General features: G+C 48.6%; 1 protein-coding gene across 1 annotated transcript; it reads right to left on the bottom strand.

The window, feature by feature from the left end:
* Positions 1-37: 37 nt before the first annotated feature.
* Positions 38-19,477, bottom strand: LOC146396350 (putative serine protease 47). Its single transcript, XM_084995481.1, has 6 exons — positions 19,396-19,477; positions 14,429-14,575; positions 12,545-12,728; positions 11,078-11,355; positions 8,650-8,810; positions 38-2,882 (listed from the first exon to the last, which is right to left on the bottom strand). The coding sequence occupies exons 1-6, from the start codon at positions 19,475-19,477 to the stop codon at positions 2,565-2,567; spliced, it is 1,170 nt and encodes a 389-aa protein (XP_084851607.1). The 3' UTR covers positions 38-2,564.
* Positions 19,478-19,799: the final 322 nt, after the last annotated feature.

Raw genomic sequence — 19,799 nt, 5'->3', positions numbered from 1 at the left:
CAGGTGTGGCCCTAAAATGACAATCAATCAATCAATATAATAATCAAACCGTGGTTTAATGGACAATACATTCACAGAATCATAGAAATTACCAACATCCACAAGGTGGAGATTTGTTTCATATTTGTTTCCAGTGAGCCGTGATGGGAACTCTGAGTGTTGCATCTTGTCAAACTTCCTGATGCTAACCTCACCAGCCTACTGGCATCAACACCCAAATAGCTTTAGGAAGAGCAAGACCTAGGATTTTAAAAAGACTAGGAATAGATTTCCTGCTGTGGGGAAGAGGGTTAGGTATCCAGCATTGTTCCAAAGAACTTCCATATGCCATGAATGTGGCCCCCCAAAAAAGGAAAAAAAAACAAAAACAAAACCGAAAAAAGTCTAAGATTAACATTAAGGTGCTTGGACTGTAAATGAGGAATTACACTAATGTTCTTCAAGCCATAAAAGGAATGAAATAGAGGGAGTTCCTGTCACAGCTCTGAGGTAATGAACCCAACTTCTATCCATGAGGACATGGGTAAAATCCCTGGCCTTGCTCAGTGGGTTAAGGATCCGGTGCTGCCATGACTGTGGTGTAGGTGTCATGTAGGTTTGATCCTGCATTGCTGTAGCTGTGGCATCGGCCAGCAGATGGAGCTCCAATTCCACCCCTAGCCTGGGAACTTCCATATGTTGAGAGTACACCCCCCCACACACAAAAAAAAAGAATAAGAAAAAGAATGAAAGAGAAATTAATAGAAATTTCATTCAATAGAATCAGCTGTATCTCACATTTGACCCTTAGCCAGGGAATCTATGTGCTGTAGGTGGAGCCTAACTTGACAAAAAATAAATAAATAAAATCAATAGTGGTTTAATGGATGATACACTCACAGAATCAGAGAAATGACCACTGTCCACAGGGTGGGTAAAGGAGGTTCCTAATTCCAGCGGCAGCATGACTGGAGCTTGTCTGAAATAGAGGCAGGTGCTGGGCAACCTTTGCATATGATATACACCAAGGGGAAGCCTGCCCATTGACAACAGGGAAAGGCTCAACCCCAAAACCCTCAACATGGAACCAGAGCATTGGCTGAAGGAACACACTTGACAGAGGCTATGGGCCGCCTAGTCTGTGTTCTTCTCCTTACCAAATCATGGTATGTTTCTCTAAGAACAAGGCAAGGAGTAACCCTTTTCTAAATCACAGACATCATATCTTAACGATACAGCTGTTACAATTGTGCAGCCAATGTGCTTTGTTTGAAGGGCATTTTTAAGTGGTGGGTATGGAGCAGTGTGTTCCAGAGGGGATTCGGGCCATCTGGCTCACAGGTGACCTCTTGCCACACAGGCCAAGTGACGCATCTGTAACCAGGGTGATTTCCCAGGCACTGCCTGCCTTCCTCAGATGGCAGGGATGCAAAGGGTTTGAAAGGGGGCACAGAGCACAGAGCCATCACCTACGGTCCCCTGACCGCCTCTGCCTGGGGGGGAGCAGCTTCCTGCTGTCACAGAAGCTATTGCTAGCACACCAGTCATTGGAGGAGTTCTGGATCCCCAACATTTTCCTACTCAGCAGTAGGCAGGAGAGAGCAAGGATGGTCCACGGATGTAGCTAAGGGTCCTTTTTTTAGGGGAACTTGCTCATTTTCAAGAGGTGCAGGTACAGCATATGGCAGTTCTGAGGCTCGGGGTCAAATCAGAGCTGCAGCTGCAGGCCTACACCACAGCCACAGCAATGACAGTTCTAAGTCTTGTCTGTGACCTACACCACAGCTCACAGCAACACTGGATCCTTAACTTAGTGAGCGAGGCCAGGGATCAATCATGAACGCTCATGGATACTAGTCAGGTTCATTTCCGCTGCACTACAACGGGAACACCTAGAGGAGAGTTTTTAAAGAAACAGCTAAAATGAGGTCACTAAGGTGGCCCCTAATACAATATGACTGGTGCCCCTATAAAAAGGGGAAATTTAGACCCAGAAACACACAGAGGGATGCTGATGTGAGGGCACAGGCAGAAGATGGGCATCTAGAAGCCAGGGAGAGAGGCCTCAGGGCAAACCAACCATGCGCATATCTTGATCTCAACAGTTACTTGATACATTCTTGTTGTTTAAGCCCCATTGCCCGTGGGATTTGTGATGGCAGCTGGAGCTGACTGATATACTCTCTCTGAAGGCCTGTACACTCCCACCACAGGATGGAGCCTGCAAGTGAAGACACCCTCTCTGTCCCCAGCTGGGCTCCACCAGCATCCTCACCCCTGCCTTCCTCCTGAGACAGCTTCTCTGCCAGGGCCTGTTTCCTTGTCCAGGGAGTCAGACAGTGGACCTCAATGGAAGAGGTACGGATGGAGGTCAGGAGGGGCTGTAGGGCCCCAAGGCAGGAGCAGGAGGAGTCTTTCATTTGTTTATTTGGGATTGCAGGCTTGGTTTGTGGGGTGGCCACTGTTGGACGGAAATGCCAAGATGGGGCCATGGAAAGCTGATGGAGCTGGTGGGGGAGGGGCCGCAGTTTCCAGAGAAGAGACTGGACTCTGAGGCAGAGACAGGAGCACAGGAGCTGGGCGGGTCAGCACCAGGCCTGCCACGGGACCGGGAGCACAAACAGCAGCAGGGTCCAGGTCTCTGAAGGCACAAAGGCTGTGCCAGGCCCAGGCGAGCCAGCAGCCTGCAGAGACTGGGATGGAACCTGGGTGTGAGGAGGAGGGGCCATGGGCTCAGGGAGGGGTGTGCACTTCTGGATCTCGTCAATCCAATGGGAGAAGTAGCTGACATTGGTGAAGATGCTGGGGTAGGTGGGATGTCGGCAGTCCAAGCCGCAGCTGGCCAGCCCCACCAGAACCCATGAACTGAGGAGGTCACAGATGAGGGGCCCCCCGGAATCGCCCTAGGAAAGAGAGGGGAGTTACTGTGAGCAACTGAGTTAGGTCAGAGGAGTCTCTGCCATCTAGGTCCCTCAGGTGGACTTCTGGGAAGGTCCAAACACCAGCATCCCACAGCAGACCAGCCTGTTTAAGCCATGCAGGGAGGCAATGGCATCATGATTTAGGAAGCTCCTGATTGACCCTCAGGACAATCACAGGTTTCAGTCTATGATCATATGGACCCCTGTGCCCAGAGACCGCCTGGATATACCTGACAAGGCACTGTCCAAGGAAGAGAAGGGACAGCTACACCTACAGTGCCCAAGAGAGTTGGTCTGGGTGTGGAGGCTGGCCAGCTCAAGCCCCTGCAGACCTCAGCTCTTGCAAGACCCTGGGCTGCACCAGCACACCCCTTACCTGGACCCTCTTCATTTTTCATTCATTTAGTCATTTGGTTTACTTTCAACACCTTGGTTGAGCAATTTCAGAAGATGCCCATACCCTGGCCTGGCAGAGGCAACCTGTATTGCTCAGGGAGTCGGTGGGGGTTAGAAAGAAATCTGCTGGGACTTACTAGAGTTCATGCTCTCAGGGCAGGGCCATCTGGTTGGAAATCTCCTCATGTCATCAGCCAAAGGGAGGGTCTGGTCCTTGTGGCTGGGGGTAGAGGGGCAGGGGCCTTAGTCACGCTTGCTGCTCCTCCACTTACCCATTCAACATGTGCAGCAAGCAGCCAGGAATCCTCTGCCCTGGGCACAGGGTCTCCTCCTTTGTGGTGCTTTTGTAAATAAGCCAACCAGCCTGCCATTGGCAGATGTGACATGTGGAAACAAGCCATGGAAGGGTCAGGACAGGAAGGGAAGGGCACTTCATCAAGTGGAGGTGAAAGGCTACTCTTCTTGCACTAGGAAACACAAGGTAGAGTTTCCAAGCGGGAAACAACTAAACTTTCTGAAGCAGGAGCACTGGGAGGAGTAAGTGCAGACCAGGGAAGGAGGGATATGCCAGGTGGGTGGGAGGAAGAGCAGTGACATGTGGGGAGTGAGGAAAGTATATGGGACGAGGGGTCTCAGGGCCTATGGCAGAGGGTAGGATTTGATCCCCATGGAGAACTGTCTAGGTCATGTCTAGTGCCTGGATCAGTCCAGTGCTGTGTGGAGAATGAACCAGCTGGGAGGCAGCTACAGGAGAGATTACTGATGGAGAGGGGCCAGGTGGTAAGAACAGTCAGATTTGGAACAATAGTTTGAAGCTGCCTATAGGACCTGTCAAATCTGAGCCTTTCTGTCATTAACCATGGGGGAAGTGCAGAGGGATAGAAGCAGGCTGAGCATGGAGCCCTGGGGCCCCAGCATTTAGAGGTGGGAGGGGAGGGGACCAGGCATAGAGCAGAGCATCTGGTGAGTGCCTGGGCCCAGGAAACAGGAGGGAGACTTGCTTAAGTGCCAAGTGAGAGGAGGACTCAGATCCACAGGTGGTTCTGGTGAGACAAGCTATTGGGGATGGTGGCCTTGAGGTTTTGGATAGCAAGCTGGGGACACTCCTAGGTGGAGTGGGTTAGATTCAGGACTGTTGGGAGGAGTCTTTGGGGGAAGGGAGGTAAAGAAACTGAGCAGTAGATGGTGCGCATTTACACAGGAGCCGTGGAAGGGGCGTCAGAGGACATGGAGCAGGAGAGACTCTGGGCATGGCAGGGATGGAACTTGAGGCTGAGGAGAGAGGGAAGACGCTGGGATAGACGGTGTGTAGGGTTGTCAGGACGAATGACTCTAGTCTGATTGGCTGCTTTTGGGGTTCTCAGTGAAACAAGCAAGATCTCCAGCTGAGAGGGCGGGGTGGGGGAAGTGGCAGGTTGAAGGAGAGCGAAGGGTACATGGTGTGGTGGCCAAAAACACCCCTCAGAGATGCCCATCCTCACCCCTGGAACCTGTGGCTATTAGCTCATGTGGCAAAGGGGACTCTGCAGCAGTGATGGAGTTGAGGCTCTTGAGCTAAGAAGGTTTTCCTGGATTCTCTGGGTGGTCCAATGTAATCAAGATCCTCATAAGGAAAGAGAGACGCAGGAGGTCAGAGTCAGAGCAGAAGATGTGACGGAAGCAGAGTCAGAGGTGTTGCACTTTGAGGACGGAAATGCTGTGAGCCAGGGAATGAGGGTGGCCTCTAAAAAGCTGGGAAAACCAAGAAAACATTCTCCCCTAGGAAAGCCTCCTGAAGGAACCCACCTGGCCAACACCTTGATGTTAGACTTTTGACCTCCAGAAATATAAGATAAATTTCCGTGGGTTTAGCCATTCACTTGGAGGGGATTTGTCACAGCAGCTCCAAGTAAGGCACCTTCTTGGGAACGTGCCATCATTACTTCAGCCCTTCCCCTCTGTGGTCCCCACCTGGGGTGGCCTCAGCCCTCTGCACGGTGGACCCCCTCCCAGCTGTGTGAGGCCAGTGGAAGGCCTTTCCCTGTTCACTGCAGCCCTCAGGGATTCACACAGGGGACCCATGCAGTTGCGGAAATGATGACGGATTCTGAGTCAGGCTCCAATAGCCTCCTGACCCCTGGAGAGCTCTCAGAAGGCAGGAGAGAGCCTCCTCTGGGACCATCTGTTCTGCTGCATCCACTTTTCTAGGGCAGATGTCGGTACAGCTCTCATAGCCTCAGGGGGCGCCCCTTGAGAGGTGGTGATGCGACTAAACGAATAAATTTCCTCCAAGGTTAACTGCGCTACCTGACTTTTCATTATTGTTTCTATATTCTTTAAGGTGGACTCTGGAGGTCTTTAAAAAATTAAGAGATGTTCCCATTGTGGTTCAGCAGGTTAAGAGCCTGACTAGTACAAATGAGGATGCAGGTTCAATCCCTGGCCTTGCCTAGTGGGTTAAGGATCTGGCATTGCCACAAGCTGTGACATAGGTCCTAGAAGTGGTTCAGATCTGGCATTGCTGTGGCTGTGGCAAGGGCTGGAAACTGCAGCTTCCATTCAACCCCTAGCCTGGGAACTTCCATATGCTGCAGGTAGGGCAGGAATAAAAGAAAGGAAGGAAAAGGAAGGAAGAAAGAAAGGAAGGGAAGAAGGGAGAAACCCCAAATCTAAGGTATCACATGAAACGTGAGCTACAGTTTGCACTACTGTAGATACAAAGCAAACCTTGCGTGTGCACTCTTGCATGTGTATGCATGTGCATGCATGTGTGTGTGTGTGTGTGTGTGTGTGTGTGTGTGTGTGTGTGTGTGTGTGTGTGTCTGTGTTGGGCAGGGCCGGAGCAGTGAATTCCACCTTCAGCAAGAGGTTGGGTCTAAGCCAGGTACAATCCAGAGAGAGGGAGGCAAACCAGGTCAGGAGACTGGAAGCCAAAACTTGTTAAGTACCTACTGAATGCCAGGCACAGTGCTGCATTTCTATAGGAACCTTCTTCAGTGGAGGCCATGAGCAATTCCATTTCATGGGTGAGGAAACTTAGCTAAGGCCACAATCCCAGTCAATGGAACCAGGTCTGTCTTGCCCCACAGTCTGAGCATTGAGTGCCTTGGCAGGCTCTCTCTCCTCAGACCTGTTTCTGGACCCCCTGTGCAGAGGGAGGGGCCCTTGTAGGGAGAGATGGGAGCCCCAGGTTGGAGGGTGGGGTCCAGAGCAGGTGACATGGCAGAAGATGAATCTAGGTGGAATCTCTCAGTCAGGCGGTGGTAGGTGAAAGGGGAGGCAGGAGGGGGGTCATTTGCTGGGACTCCCGAGTGTCCAGCTCAGGGGTATTCTCAGCCTGGAGAGAAACCAGCGGAAGAGTGGGGTCGAGGGGCACTACGAATATCCAGCAGGTGAGCAGACACAAGGCTCTGGCCTTGAGCTCCATTGGCATAATTCCTGCAGGAGAAGGGAGGTGGACAAGGCTGTAAGGGAGGTCCATGGTGACAGCCGGATGTGGACTGGGCAGGGTGGGGGCTGAACACTTGTTCCACTTCTGGGTGGAGCTGGCTCTGTGAGGAGGTCAGACCAGGCCAGGCAGCTACAAATCTATACTACTGTTTAAGAACTGGGAACCAAGAAATATGGGTCTGCCTTCTACCAGCAGCTCAGGGGCCTGCCATGAAGATAGCTATCCATGTGGCCTTCTCATGGGCTAGGCTAAAGTCACAATCCCAGTCATCTTGTCCCTCCTGTGTGCATCTCCTGGGGTGCCAAGGCATAGTGCCACAAACTGGGTAACTATAAAAACAATGCAAATGTATCCTCTCACGGTTCTGGAAGCTGGAAGGCTGAAAGCAAGTGTCTCTGTGTCTAGCCCTCTTCACACAAGTCATTGGTACAGGGCCCACTTGAAATTTACAATGGTCACATCTCAAGATCCTTAACTAATCACAGCTGCAAAGACTTATTTCCAAAGAAGGTCACATTCTGAGATTCCAAATGGATACAAACTTAGGGGACACTATCCAACCCCCTACACCACCCTTTCAACAATCCCATGAAGGAGGCCTCAGACTCCTACACCGTGAATAAGACACAGGCTCAGATGGTGAAAAGACCACCCAAGGGCAGAGCAGTGCCTCTAACTCCAGAACCCTCACCCTCTGCCCTCCACTCCACGATGCCATCTGTGTAAGAGCTTGGCAGCCAATGCCAGCTCAGGGTGCTGGGCCCTGAGGGGATGTGGTGAAGGCCTGGAGGCCAGGTGAAGCTTGGAGTCAGAACACGCAGGCCCTCCTTATTTTATGGGAGTGCTTTCCCTCTTTGGGCCTGTTTGCCCACTTCTAAAATAGGACACTACAGAGAGTGGATAGACATCTTCACAATTCAACAGTACACTCATGTCTGGAATGTATATCATAGACACATGTACCAACAGCCCCTAAAGAAAAAGACACAGGGGGAAAAAAACGGAAGGTAAATTAGGAAGAAGATATTCAACGGCAATAAACATACGGAAGTATATTTCATCCGTCATCAGGAAAATGCAAACCACAATAAATCATCACCATTAGGAAGGATGGAAAGTGCCAAGTGTTGGTGAGCTTGTAAACTCTCAGCCACTGCTGGAATGTGTGGAACTGGTGCAACCCCTCCGGAGATGTTTGGTAACATCTGCCAAAGCTGAACATGCAGATAGCTTTTAATCTAACAGTTCTCCTCAGCGGCTTCTGTGAAATCAAATAGAAAACCTCTGGGTGTGAAATGAAATGAAAAACTTGGAAGCTACTAAAATATCCATTGAGAGCAGAACTGCCCATCAAATTCAATTCACACGATAGTGTCTTGCAGGGCAATGAGGCTGAACAAACTATACCTACATGTGACAGTGTGGATGGACCTCACAAACATAATGTTAAGACGTGAAAATCTGACAACTGGAAATAAGTTCTACTTATGGAAAATTCAGAATCTAATATAAAGTGTTAAGGTGAAGATGAGAGTTTCCATTGAGTGTTGGTGACAAGAAGGGGAGAGGAGTGTTGGCCACCTGGGGTGTAGCACTGTGAAAGTTCATCCAACTACACACGTAGGGAAAGAGTATGAATGCCTTCTTCTGTATGTATATTTCAATAAAGGTTTTAAAATATGCCTCCAGAATAGATACTGCTGGAGTGTCCTGCCAGTAGTAGTTGTCCTCCTGTGCAATGGGCTGAGGAAGGGGCTAGCCTGGGGGACACTACCAAGAGATAGAGCCTGGGAACATAGGTAGAGGGACGAAACAGAAGGTACCAGGGGTCTCCACAAAGAGAGTGGAGGCAACACAGCCTCCCACCATGGAAACTGAGGCCCTGAGAACAGGCCAGGGAAGAAGGGAAATGACCTCACTCACATGGCAGATGGCCTTTCCTGTAGAGAAGTCCCCAACACACAGCATCTCCTCGTACACGGAGAAGTTCTTGCTGAGCCTGTGTCCATATACCAGATTACAGAACTGGTTCTCAATGAGGCCCACCTTAGCCTCCTGGAGATGGAAGGGTGTGGGCAGAGGCGCTGTGAGGATAAGAAGGAAGTCAGTGAAGTTTGCTAGAGCTTAGCTACAGGCTCTTCTGCCTTACTGCTCACCACCACCCCTGCATCATAGGGTTTTCTCAGCAAAGCTGAGCTTTCAGCTCTCTATCAGTCTTCTACCTATGCCTAATAAGGCCTCCCCTGCTTCTCAAACTTTTCCAAACTCATCCTATTCCCACCACCTCTCGCATAGCAATAGACCACACCACTCGTAGTCCATAAAGAAAAAAGGCAAATCCTAGCAATGCATGCCAATCACTGATGCTTAGCAACCATTCACCAACCCACCTACCCTCTCACAAACCATCCTTTCCACTTCCATTTGTCAGTCATTACCTTTCCTTCCCTCCACTAATTCCTCCGTCCATCATCTACCCAACTTGTCTCATGCCCCATTCATCCACTCACCCTTCCATCTATCTGCTGGCCTATCCATCTTTGGATCTATCTCCCCATTCTCCCTCCATCAATCAATATATCCACTCTCTCCATCCCTCTTCCCACCCACTCAACCATCTTCCCCTCCATGCACTCATCTTCCCTCCTATCCATCCTCCATCCATCCTCTCATTCAATCACTCATTTATTCATCTGTCTTCAGGTTAGCTATTGTTTAGACACTAGTGATAGAGGGGAACATTTTTAGTTGGGGAAACAGGGTAAGTGAAGTAAATAAGTAGGATTATTTAGCTCTGAGAAGTGTGGTAAGGAAATACAACAGGGAAATGTGACATTATGCATTGCCTGTTTTAGGTTTCACATCAAGGAAAACTCTTCAGAGGAGGAGCTGAGTTGTATATCAAAGAAATGAGTCACCCAGATTAGCAGGGAGAGCCTGTGAGGCTGGGGAAACAGCCAAGGTAAAGGTCCTGAGGTGGGGACAGCCTCAGGATATTCAAGGCAGGAAGGGGCCTGGTGGCTGGGATGGCCTGGGTGAGGGTGGAGTGGGAGCTGAGCAGAGAGGAATGGGGGCCAACATTGCACAGGGCCTGAGAGCCAAGGTAGGACATTTGGACAGTTTTCTAAGCATAAATGAGAAGGCACTGAGGAGAAAGAGCAGGGAACTGGCACAACACCTGCTTCAAAGCAAACACTCAGGCAGTTGTGTGGAGACTAAAGTAGGGCACACAGGGTGGGAGCTAGCAGACCAGTCTGGAGGTCCATGCAAGAACGGGTGGTCTACAGGACCAGGGTGGCAGCATTGCCACCTACCCCGCTGCCAGGCCCTGGGGCATAGGCTGGGATATTAAAACAAGAAAGACAGAGTCCCTGTCCTCAAGGAAGAACCAGACTGTGTGTGTGTGTGTGTGCGTGCGTGCGTGTGTGTGTGCGTGTGTGTGTGTGTGTGTGTGTGTGTGACAATGCTGGGGACCTGGTTGTCTGTCCTGTGGTTGGGGATTGTTACTGATACACTATTGAGAAGGGCCAGCAATGCTGGCACATCCCACCCAGTGAAGACAGGGTCTTATCAAAATCTGATCTCCTATCCTGAGAAACACCTACCAAATTACAACCTTACAAATAATTGCAAATACACATTCTTTTCCCCCTAATTCTGCCACATAAGATTGTGCCCAACCATAAACACTCTTTTCTTTAATAAAGACTCTTACTCATGAGTTTTTGCCTGCATTTCTTCCCTTTCAATCTTAGAAAAACACAAACTTTTTCTGTGTTACTCAGTTCACCTAATAAACCCACAAAGTAGACAGTTGACCTGGGTTGGGAGAAGTGCAAAGTGAGGTTCAAAGAGTGAAACACTCTTAAGTTGTAGTCATTCTAACTTGACCTTGGAGGCTCACAGGTCAGAAATTATAAATATGTTTTCTTTCCATTTTTCCTAAGTGCCTCCAATGGGAAATCTTGGTTCCTCAGTGGCCTAGAAGGGGCCAGGCCCCAAGCAGGACCTCTGAGTTGAATCAAGTCATCTTAGATCTATAGTTGATTAAGGCCTTGAAATCAAGAAGCTGACAGATTCCAAGAACCTGAGTTCTTAACATCCAACAGTCAACAGATTTTCAGAGCTTTCCACATAGGGAACACTGAATTTTAGAATCACACACTTTCAGAACTAGAGCCAGAATGGTCCAGTCCTCTGGAAATGAGGCACAGTGGACCAAGGTCCAGCGGTTGTTTTGCCTGGGGAGCCCTACTTCCCTCCTCCCCTCCTCTGTCCTACTTCCCTTCTTCCTCCTCCTCGCTTCCCCCTTATCTGCCCTCCCACCCCAGCCTCTCCCCTACCCCCTCACTTTCCTCGTTGAGCATCCCCCAGCCAGTTATCCAGCAGGATGCATTATTAAGCAGCTGCAAGCCAGGGGCTGGGAGGCAGGCAGGGATGATGTAGGAAGTGAAGTTCACAGGAAAGAGCAGCTGCAACATGGCTATGTCACTTCCGAAGGGATGAAGCTTCTCAAAGTCTGGGTGCATGACAATCTGGCTCACGGACATCTCCAGGGTGTGCTGAGTGTGTTCAAACAGCTGCGTGCTTCCTAACAGGACCCGGTAGTTCTCTGGAGCATGGGATTTTCTGGAGGAGGAAGAGCATGCTGTCACCATCATCCCTGAGTGTGGGCTAGGTCTCTTCCCCTGCATATTCATCTAACTGCTGACATCCACCTGGACCCCTGCACCCCCCCATGGTGCCAGCCTTGGTCTCTGCATTCCTAAAGTTCAGGAGCACTTCTTTCTTGAGACTGATATTCTACTTACAACCTCAGACATATGGTTTCTCCACCATATCCAAGAATCAGAGGAGTATTGAATCCTTGTGCGGGAAAGGTCTTTGGTGGGCTCATCAAATGAAGGCCCTTGGATTGTTTACAGGAGATGTTCTGGATTGATCCCAGCTCTACTTTTACCTTCCCAAGGCTCCTACAACCCACCTTATGGCCCCACAATTCTCCTGACCCCTCCCTCCTTTAACCACCTTCCTGCCAAATAGCTGTTTCTCCGCTCAGTTAGAAGCACTTGCCAAAGATCTGTAAGGTAAAGGAGCAACTGAGTGTAGGAAACAGAACCTTGCATTTGCCCTGAACACAGCTGCTCCCGTAGAGTAGGTGCTGATCAGATTCTGAGCTCCCAAAGCTCCAGCTCCCAGACCTGGGCTGTGATGTTCCAACTCCCTGGGGATGCCTCCTCATCTGTTCACAAGCTGGGCACTGAGCAGACCCAGGAGCGCCAGGTGTGTCAGACTCCTGAGCAGCCACATCACTCTCCCAGGGTGCCCCATCTCCCACCCGCACAGCCTGGCACCACATCTCCCACATGCACACTAGTGACCATGATTCCTCCTGGGCACACAGTTTTGCAAGAGTAAAAAGTAGAGCCATTCAGCTGCTCGCCAGACATGAGGTCCCATGTCCCTGCCTAGACTCAGAAACCTGGAAATGTGGGGACCTTGAGAAACTGTGATCTGAGATTGGTCCACACTGCATGGCAGCCAGAATGGACACTGCTACTCTTCTGGGGCACATCTGTGTTGGGAGACAGGCCCAGGGGCTGAGGGCAGAGTCTGGGGAGGGTCTGGGAAAGGCAGCCAGGAGGACAGTCCAGGTAGAAGGTACACAGGTCAAAGGCAGGAATGACATGGACCTGTGGGCCACAGACAGCCCCAGAGGAAAGCCCAGAGGAGCCGGGGTGGGACACCCTCACACCTCATCCCCTCCATCTCCTCCCCTGCCAGTGCCTCTGCTGGCACCCTAGGAAAGAGGACTCACTTGAGAAAGCAGTGGGCAGCAGAAACCAGCCAGCGGGAGTTGATGAGGACAGCTCCACAGACATGCAAGCCCTGGTACATCAGGCTGGCCTGCCATGGCCACTGGCCAGCCACCACATCCTGACCACCAGAGATCCGCCACATCACCTTGGGTTTCCCGCACGCTGTGGAGACTCCCCTGCCACCTACAATAGAGACATGGGTGAGACCCCAAATGCCACTACCAGGGAGGCCCCCTCCACTTCACAGATGGGAAAATCAAGGGCAAGTGTCCAGTGGCCTGGCCAAAAGGACACGGCTGCCTGGACTCTGCCTTTACCAGCTGCCAGTGAGAATTTGACAGCAGAGCACAATGGAGCAGGCTTTCTGAGCATGAAGGCCCAGGGCTGTGGTGAGATGCCAAGGGTGACCAAAGGTGGCAACAGCTCATGGCAGCATCTCCGCTGAGCTGGACATCACTGAGGCAGTCTGCCAAAGGCTGGCCATGTGCCAGGCCTTATTTCCCTGAACTAACACACCACAACAACTCAAGGTCTCCGAAGTTGCCAACATTATACACTCAAATCATAGCTTCTAAGGGCCGGTGCCCCTCCACTTTGCCCCAGTATCTTAGAGAAGCAGATCTGCAGGCAGGAGTCTGGGGTGATGTGTGACCATGGAACTTAGCAGGACCCCATGAGGCCCTCCCCTAATAGACCCCCACCCATGTCCTCTGCCTGCCTTTTGTCTGTAGAAAACTTTAGTCACAGAGTACATTTACCTGGAGAAGTGGAAAAGTGCAGGAAGAAAGGAAAACAGTCAAGCAAAGCAAAATAATATTTTAACGATTAAACAGAGTAAGAATATTTAGCTCCTCCTCAAGGACTATAGATAATATTCTGAGCCATGTCCTTGGAAATGTTTTGCAGATACTGAAACCCCACCAGGTGGAAGAAGTTACCTATATGCTGCACACAAGCACATAGACCCAAACAAGGTGGAACCAAAGGTGGATGAGGTTGACTCCCAAGTACCTCACCACCCACCAATCCGAAGAAAGTCTACAAGCTGATCAAGCCCTGCTCTTTGAACCTCACTCAGCCCTCGAGGTGGGGGCACACAGCCTTGAGGCTGTTACCCCACTGTGGCCCCCTCTGCCTGGCAAAGCAATTAAGCTGTTCTTTTCTACTTCACCCACAACTCTGTCTCTGAGATTCAATTCAGAGCATGTCCACAGAGACTGAGCTTCAGCATCAACCTGGGGAAAGTCACTCCCTGCCTCTGACTCAGGATTCTCCATTTATAAATAAGAGGGGTGGGCGTTCCCTGGTGGTCTAGTGGTTAGAACTTGGTGCTTTCACCACTACGGCCAGGGTTCAATGCCTGGTCCAGGAACTGGGAATCCCACATTAAGCCGCGGCCAGCAGCGGAAAAAAAGAAATTAATTGATTAAAAAACACTCTATGCAGTGGCCAAAAAATTAAATAAATAAGAGGGAGTGGGCTAATGAAGACAGCCATGGTTCTAGGACCCACACCTGAGGGCAGGGGTGAGGCCAGGGCCCCTAGAGCAGACATCCTGCTCTAGGGCCTGGGCCCCAGGGACTCAGGGCTCCTCACTCAGCAGTCCTGGGCTTTCCTCCACCCAGCCTCAGGCCGGACCCTGCCAGTGCCCACTTGCACAGCCCCACAAGGGTCCTGGGGCAGTTTCCATCCCAGAGGCCCCTCAGTAGGGGTCCTGTGACCCACCTGTGTTAAGGTGGTCTCTGGGCTGCCTGGTTAGATGGACCTGACCGCAAACAAAAGAAGAGGTTCAGTGACCCTGGGCACCAAGCCCTGGTCACAGTCAAGCCCCCTCAGGCCCTGCAGGCCCACCTTCTCAGCCCCACACAGAGGCCCCCACACACCTGTGGCTGCCCAGGCCAATGGCTGTGCTTCCGGAGTCAGAGGCCCACCCTCCACCGCTCGCACGGCTGCAGGAGCTGGGCCGGGGTCGGCCCAGGACCCTCGCAGGTTTAGGGTGGTGGTGGGCGACCATGGCGGAGCAGCACCAGCTGCAGCCAGAGGAGAGCCGCAGGCTGGCTTCCTACTTGTCGAAGCCTCGCCTCTGAGACCATTGTCAGTGTTGTGGACCTGGGCCTGAACCTGGCCTGACTCAGCCCTAGGCCTGGACCCTGCCCCCGCCCTGGCCAAGGCTTTGACCCCGCCCCCACCACGCCTTGACCCCGCCCCAACCCAGCCTTGATCCCACGTGACCTTCCTATTAACTTTTTTTTTTGTCTTTTCGCCATTTCTAGGGCCGCTCCCCTGGCATATGGAGGTTCCCAGGCTAGGGGTCCAATTGGACCTGTAGCCGCTGGCCTACACCAGAGCCACAGCAATGCGGGATCCGAGCCGCATCTGCGACCTACACCACGGCTCACGCGACACCGGGTCCTTAACCCACTGAGCAAGGCCAAGGATGGAACCCGCAGCCTCATGATTCCCAGTCGGATTCATTAACCACTGAGCCACACCAGGAACTCCCCTATTAACTTTTAAAATAACTCCACTGAAAAATTATTTCTATACCATGAAGTTCCCGTATCACAAGCGACGTTTCAATGATTTCCAGTACATTTTTCTTCACTCATTTGTTTATGTTTGTATTTAAATCAATCTTCTATTTTGGGAGAGTTTTAGATGTATGAGTAAGTTGCAAAATAATACAAAGACTTTGCGTATCCCCCTACCCAATTTCCCCTCTTGTTAAGATCTTATATTGTTACGGCACATTTGTCACAACTAGTGAGCCAATATTGATACATTCATATTAACTCAATCCGGAGTTCCTGTCGTGGCGCAGTCGTTGACGAATCCGACTAGAACCATGAGGTTGCGGGTTCAGTCCCTGCCCTTGCTCAGTGGGTTAACGATCCAGCGTTGCTGTGAGCTGTGGTGTAGGTCGCAGAGGCGGCTCAGATCCCGCGTTGCTGTGGCTCTGGTGTAGGCCAGTGGCTACAGCTCCGATTCAATCCCTAGCCTGGAAACCTCCATATGCGGCGGGAGTGGCCCAAGAAATAGCAACAACAACAACAAGAACAAAAGACAAAAAAAAAAAAATTTAACTCATTCCATTAGCTCTCTTTTTTCAGTTTTTTTTAAAGTTTAAGGCATAGAGCTTAATGATTTCACTTACATACAATCATAAAATGATCATCACAATAAATTTAGTGAACATCTATCATTCATATAGATACAAAATTAAAGAAATAGAAAAAAAATCACTCATAAATTGTTGAGTGCCTCTTCAGGCAATCTATGAATTGGTTTTCAGAGTCAGAGCACCAAGGTTTGACTTGATATTTCCTTTCACTTCTTTATCCATCAACCCAATTTTTTGTCCCTCAACCCACTCTGCTTCCTATCTGGCTCTTAACTTACTTCAACAGAGGCTAGACTTTCTGAACAAAATTCACAATTTATCATCTGATAAACACTTCTGTAGTGATGGTGCCATGGAACAAAGTATTTGAAATTAGGATCGTCTCAGCAGATCCAATATGTTCATGGCTGTAGGTATATAATTCCTAGTGAAGAAGTCCTTGTGCTCCAACCAATATCCAGCAGGACCAGCCTAATATTCCTTTGTTCTGGAGAGCCCCAGTGTATCAAAAACGTGGTTGTGCAGCCCACAGGTCCAAGACCAGAAATTATTATTGTTAAATATTTAACTTTTTCCCTGTAAATAATTTAATATTTTAAACTAATAATACCTTCTCATGGATCACAATCCAATTGTGCAAAATGGAATATGCAGTGTTGAGTCATGCGTCCTCCCAACTCTTTCCCCTGTCCACCCAGTCCTCTTTCCCACAGGGAAGTAGTGTTTATTTAAATCCTTCCATAGATGTGTTATGCAAAGAATTTAGAATGCAATATATTTGCATTTTTTAAAATGCAGGGTTTTCTTTGATTCAAACTTAATATATTTTCAATACATTTGCAGATGTTTACAATGACTATCTTCTTACATTAACGAGATTCCTTTCTAGATGGGAGTAGACTTCCAGAACAAGAATTTCTACACCCCTTAAAATCAAAAGTTTTGGAAAGAATAAAATGGTCAGGTGTATTTAATTAAAATAGTAAGTACCCAAATGAATTAGAACTTCAGGTAAACAATATGTTGTGTTTTAGTATAATCATTTCCCATTCAATATTTTGGACATAGTTTTACTGAACATTTTTTCATTTTTATCTGAAATTTATTATTAAACTTAGATCTCGTACTTTATCTGGCAACTCTTCAAAAAAAAGTATAGCACAGTAAACTAAATTGTTAATTACTCATTGTAAGAATCCTTAACTGGATTAAAGATTCTTGAATGTGCCACTTGGCTCCAATAGAAGACACCCTAGTTGCACACACACACACACACACACACACCCCCACACACACACACCTTCAGCCTCTTTTGATGATATGGGATTTGGAAGAGCTATCATTCAGCACTGGGTTTATGTGTCAAAATGAAAGAGTATTTGTGTTTCATAGAAGAAGATTGGTAGGAAATTGGTCAAGGGAGATGAGAGGTGAAGACTTCAGAGGATTGCAAGCAAATCTCTTGAATTTCAAGCTTTACTGTCTGCTAAATGTTTCTTGCTCCTTGCAAAAAAAAAAAAAAAAAAAGTTGCATGCAAAATGGTGGCTATTGAAGAAAGGCATTGAATTTTGAAGCCAGGCCCAGGTTCTTTCCTCTTCTTTCTAGCAGTTGTGTAGGAAAGGCATTTCTAAACTCCTGACCAATTTACTTGTGATTTCTAAGGGTTTTTTTTTCTAACTCTAAATTTGAAAATGGTCTATGTTTGGTACTTTCAGAGAGTGTTTTCTTGGCCACTTGAAGGGAGTGACTTACACAGTGTTCATCCATTTTAATATTTCCAAGGCATTTAGTGGTCTGCAGTACAGAACTGTCTTCTTACAGGTTCTCTCTCTCTCTCTCTCTCTCTCTCCCTCCCTCCCTCTCTCTTCTTTTAGGGCTGCAACCTCAGCATATGGAAGTTCCCAGGCTAAGGGTTGAATCATTGGAGCTGCAGATGCTGGCCCATGCCACAGGCACAGCAAAGCAATGCTGGATCTAAGCCACATCTGCGATCTACACCATAGCTTGGGGCAACACTGGATCCTTAACCCACTGAGAGAGGCCAGGGATTGAACCCAAGTCTTCGTGGATACTAGTCAGGTTCGTAACTTCTGAGCCACAATGAGAACTGCAACACTTCTCTCTTTCATTCTCTTTGGTAACTATTCTGTGTACTCTACCTTGACCTTAGCTGAGAAGATGAGGTGAGAGCAATTCAAGGCAAATCATGGTGAACTTTAAAAAAAAAAAAAAACTAAGTGTTGAAAAAATACACAGTTTGGAGACATTTCTCATGACTTGAGCATTTATCATGGAAAACTTTAAATTATTAACCAATAGCTTCATATTAGGGGAATACTGTGGCAAGATAATGTACCCTGGCACTCCAGAAAGGCAGGTTTCCTTGTTGCTTCCTCCTCTTGTCTAGTCAGTCAGTAGTTAATAAAAGATTCTCACTCATGGCTCTGACACAGAATTTCAATGAGTCTTCTCTGGACTACTGACATAAAAACCTGCAAAAACTTGTGAAAAATTATCCAGTTCCAATTCTATAATCACTTTTGTGCTATATCAAAATCCTAGACCACAGATATAATCAAATTAGTCCAGATGTAACTTGGGGAGACAGACAACAGAAGGGCATAGATAAAACTCCTTTGGACAATGATGTCTGACTATTCCTGCAAGAAACTGGGGGTGTGGTATTGACTGCTGAGAAAAAAAAAATCTGTATATGGATCACAGACCTCCGAAAACACATGATATTCTACACAAGCATGGAATATTAGCGGTATGGTGAGATACAATGTTTGTGTCTTGTAGAATGTTCAGTCTCTGAGCTTAGAGCCTTTGGTGGTGTTAGATGTGAGGGATCTTCAGAGGTATTCTATGCAGTAGAAATGAATGACCAGTGAAAGAATCTGATGATTGAAATTTCTTTGGCAAGTATAACAAACTCAAGTCAGTACGTTGATTCCACTACTATTTTTTTTTCCAACTGAAATTGTGTAATATATTCCTGAAAAGTAGGAGGGGAGAATAAAATTTGGGAATGCTATGTCAACTGGAATTGACCCAAACTGTCAAAACTTGCTCAAAGTTACAACAAAAACACTGCAAAGGCAACATCTATGAATCCACATCTATTGAAGAACCCCCACGTATTTAAAAAAAACTCACTAAGTAAAAACATTATAGCAGAATCAATTCATTTGGAAAAACTCTAGGAATGGAGGAGCCAAGAGACAGTAGCTCTTAGAGTGTTTCTCAGGTCTAAAATTCTTCACTAGAATTGTTCTTTAATGGAACTATCAGGCTTGCTAGGAAAAAGAATCTACTATTTCTGGGGAGAAAAAAACTAAGGAAACCCAAGAAAGTGCAGCCCAAAGGGCGTGAAAGCACTTGCCCCAGTTTGAAGATACTGTGCTTAGGCTGGTGCTCTCCAAAACTCTTTCACAAGGGTCATATCTAAATGAATGGATTTCACGTTTGCAATTTTAAAATCCCAGGGGCTCATCTCACAACCCCTAGTTTTAAGAAGAGAGGACCACAAAAGTGCTGAGAAGACCTTGCCATAAAATCTTCCCAGGGGATCCCAATCCTCCGTTGCTTTCCTCTTTCATAGCAACCTCCAAGGACAGCTCCGCAAGGCCACACCCCTGCACGCACGTGCACACCCACTAGGGGCGGGGCTCCCCGCATGCGCACCACTGTCCTCCAGCTGCTCAGAGCATCTGTTGAGGCCTGACCGCTTGGGAAGCCAGTAACACACGTGCCAGCGTGGAGGGTGGGGTTCCAACGGTCATCCCGGCTGGGGGCGGAGCCAATCATGGCAGCTTTTAGAATCAATTATTTGAAAGCAGGAGTAAGGAAAACGGACTTTTCACCTCTTGGGTGTCCTGCTGTGCACTCTTAGTCACTCTGTGGGTTATTTGTGGCCTTGTCCAAGTGAGTTCACCACCGCCCTGTGCCCCTCCCCCACCGCCACCAACTGGAGCTCGGTGTCCCTGCAGTGTTTACACCAGGGTTGTTGGCACCACTGTGGAGCAGGTTGCATGAAGGCTTCAGTGATTTCCGGCCCTACCATGAGGCAGGTGAATAAAATGTGTGAACGATTAAATGGGTGCCAGTCTAGTGTTTGCATTCTAAAGCA

Source organism: Sus scrofa, chromosome 14 (assembly GCF_054392235.1).
Source record: "Sus scrofa isolate SSC_HxYL_T2T_F1_AM1 chromosome 14, Sscrofa_HxYL_maternal_Yorkshire_Landrace_v2.0, whole genome shotgun sequence".
Taxonomy (NCBI): Eukaryota; Metazoa; Chordata; class Mammalia; order Artiodactyla; family Suidae; genus Sus; species Sus scrofa.
This window is presented reverse-complemented; position numbering and strand designations above follow the sequence as displayed.

Coding starts and splice junctions, on each gene's coding strand:
- LOC146396350 (XM_084995481.1), bottom strand. CDS start 19,477: ATGATTGGCTCCGCCCCCAGCCGGGATGACCGTTGGAACCCCACCCTC. Junction 14,576..19,395: donor TGTTACTGGCTTCCCAAGCG/GTCAGGCCTCAA, acceptor CTCTGGCTGCAG/CTGGTGCTGCTCCGCCATGG. Junction 11,356..12,544: donor GCTGCCCACTGCTTTCTCAA/GTGAGTCCTCTT, acceptor TTCCTCCTCCAG/AAAATCCCATGCTCCAGAGA.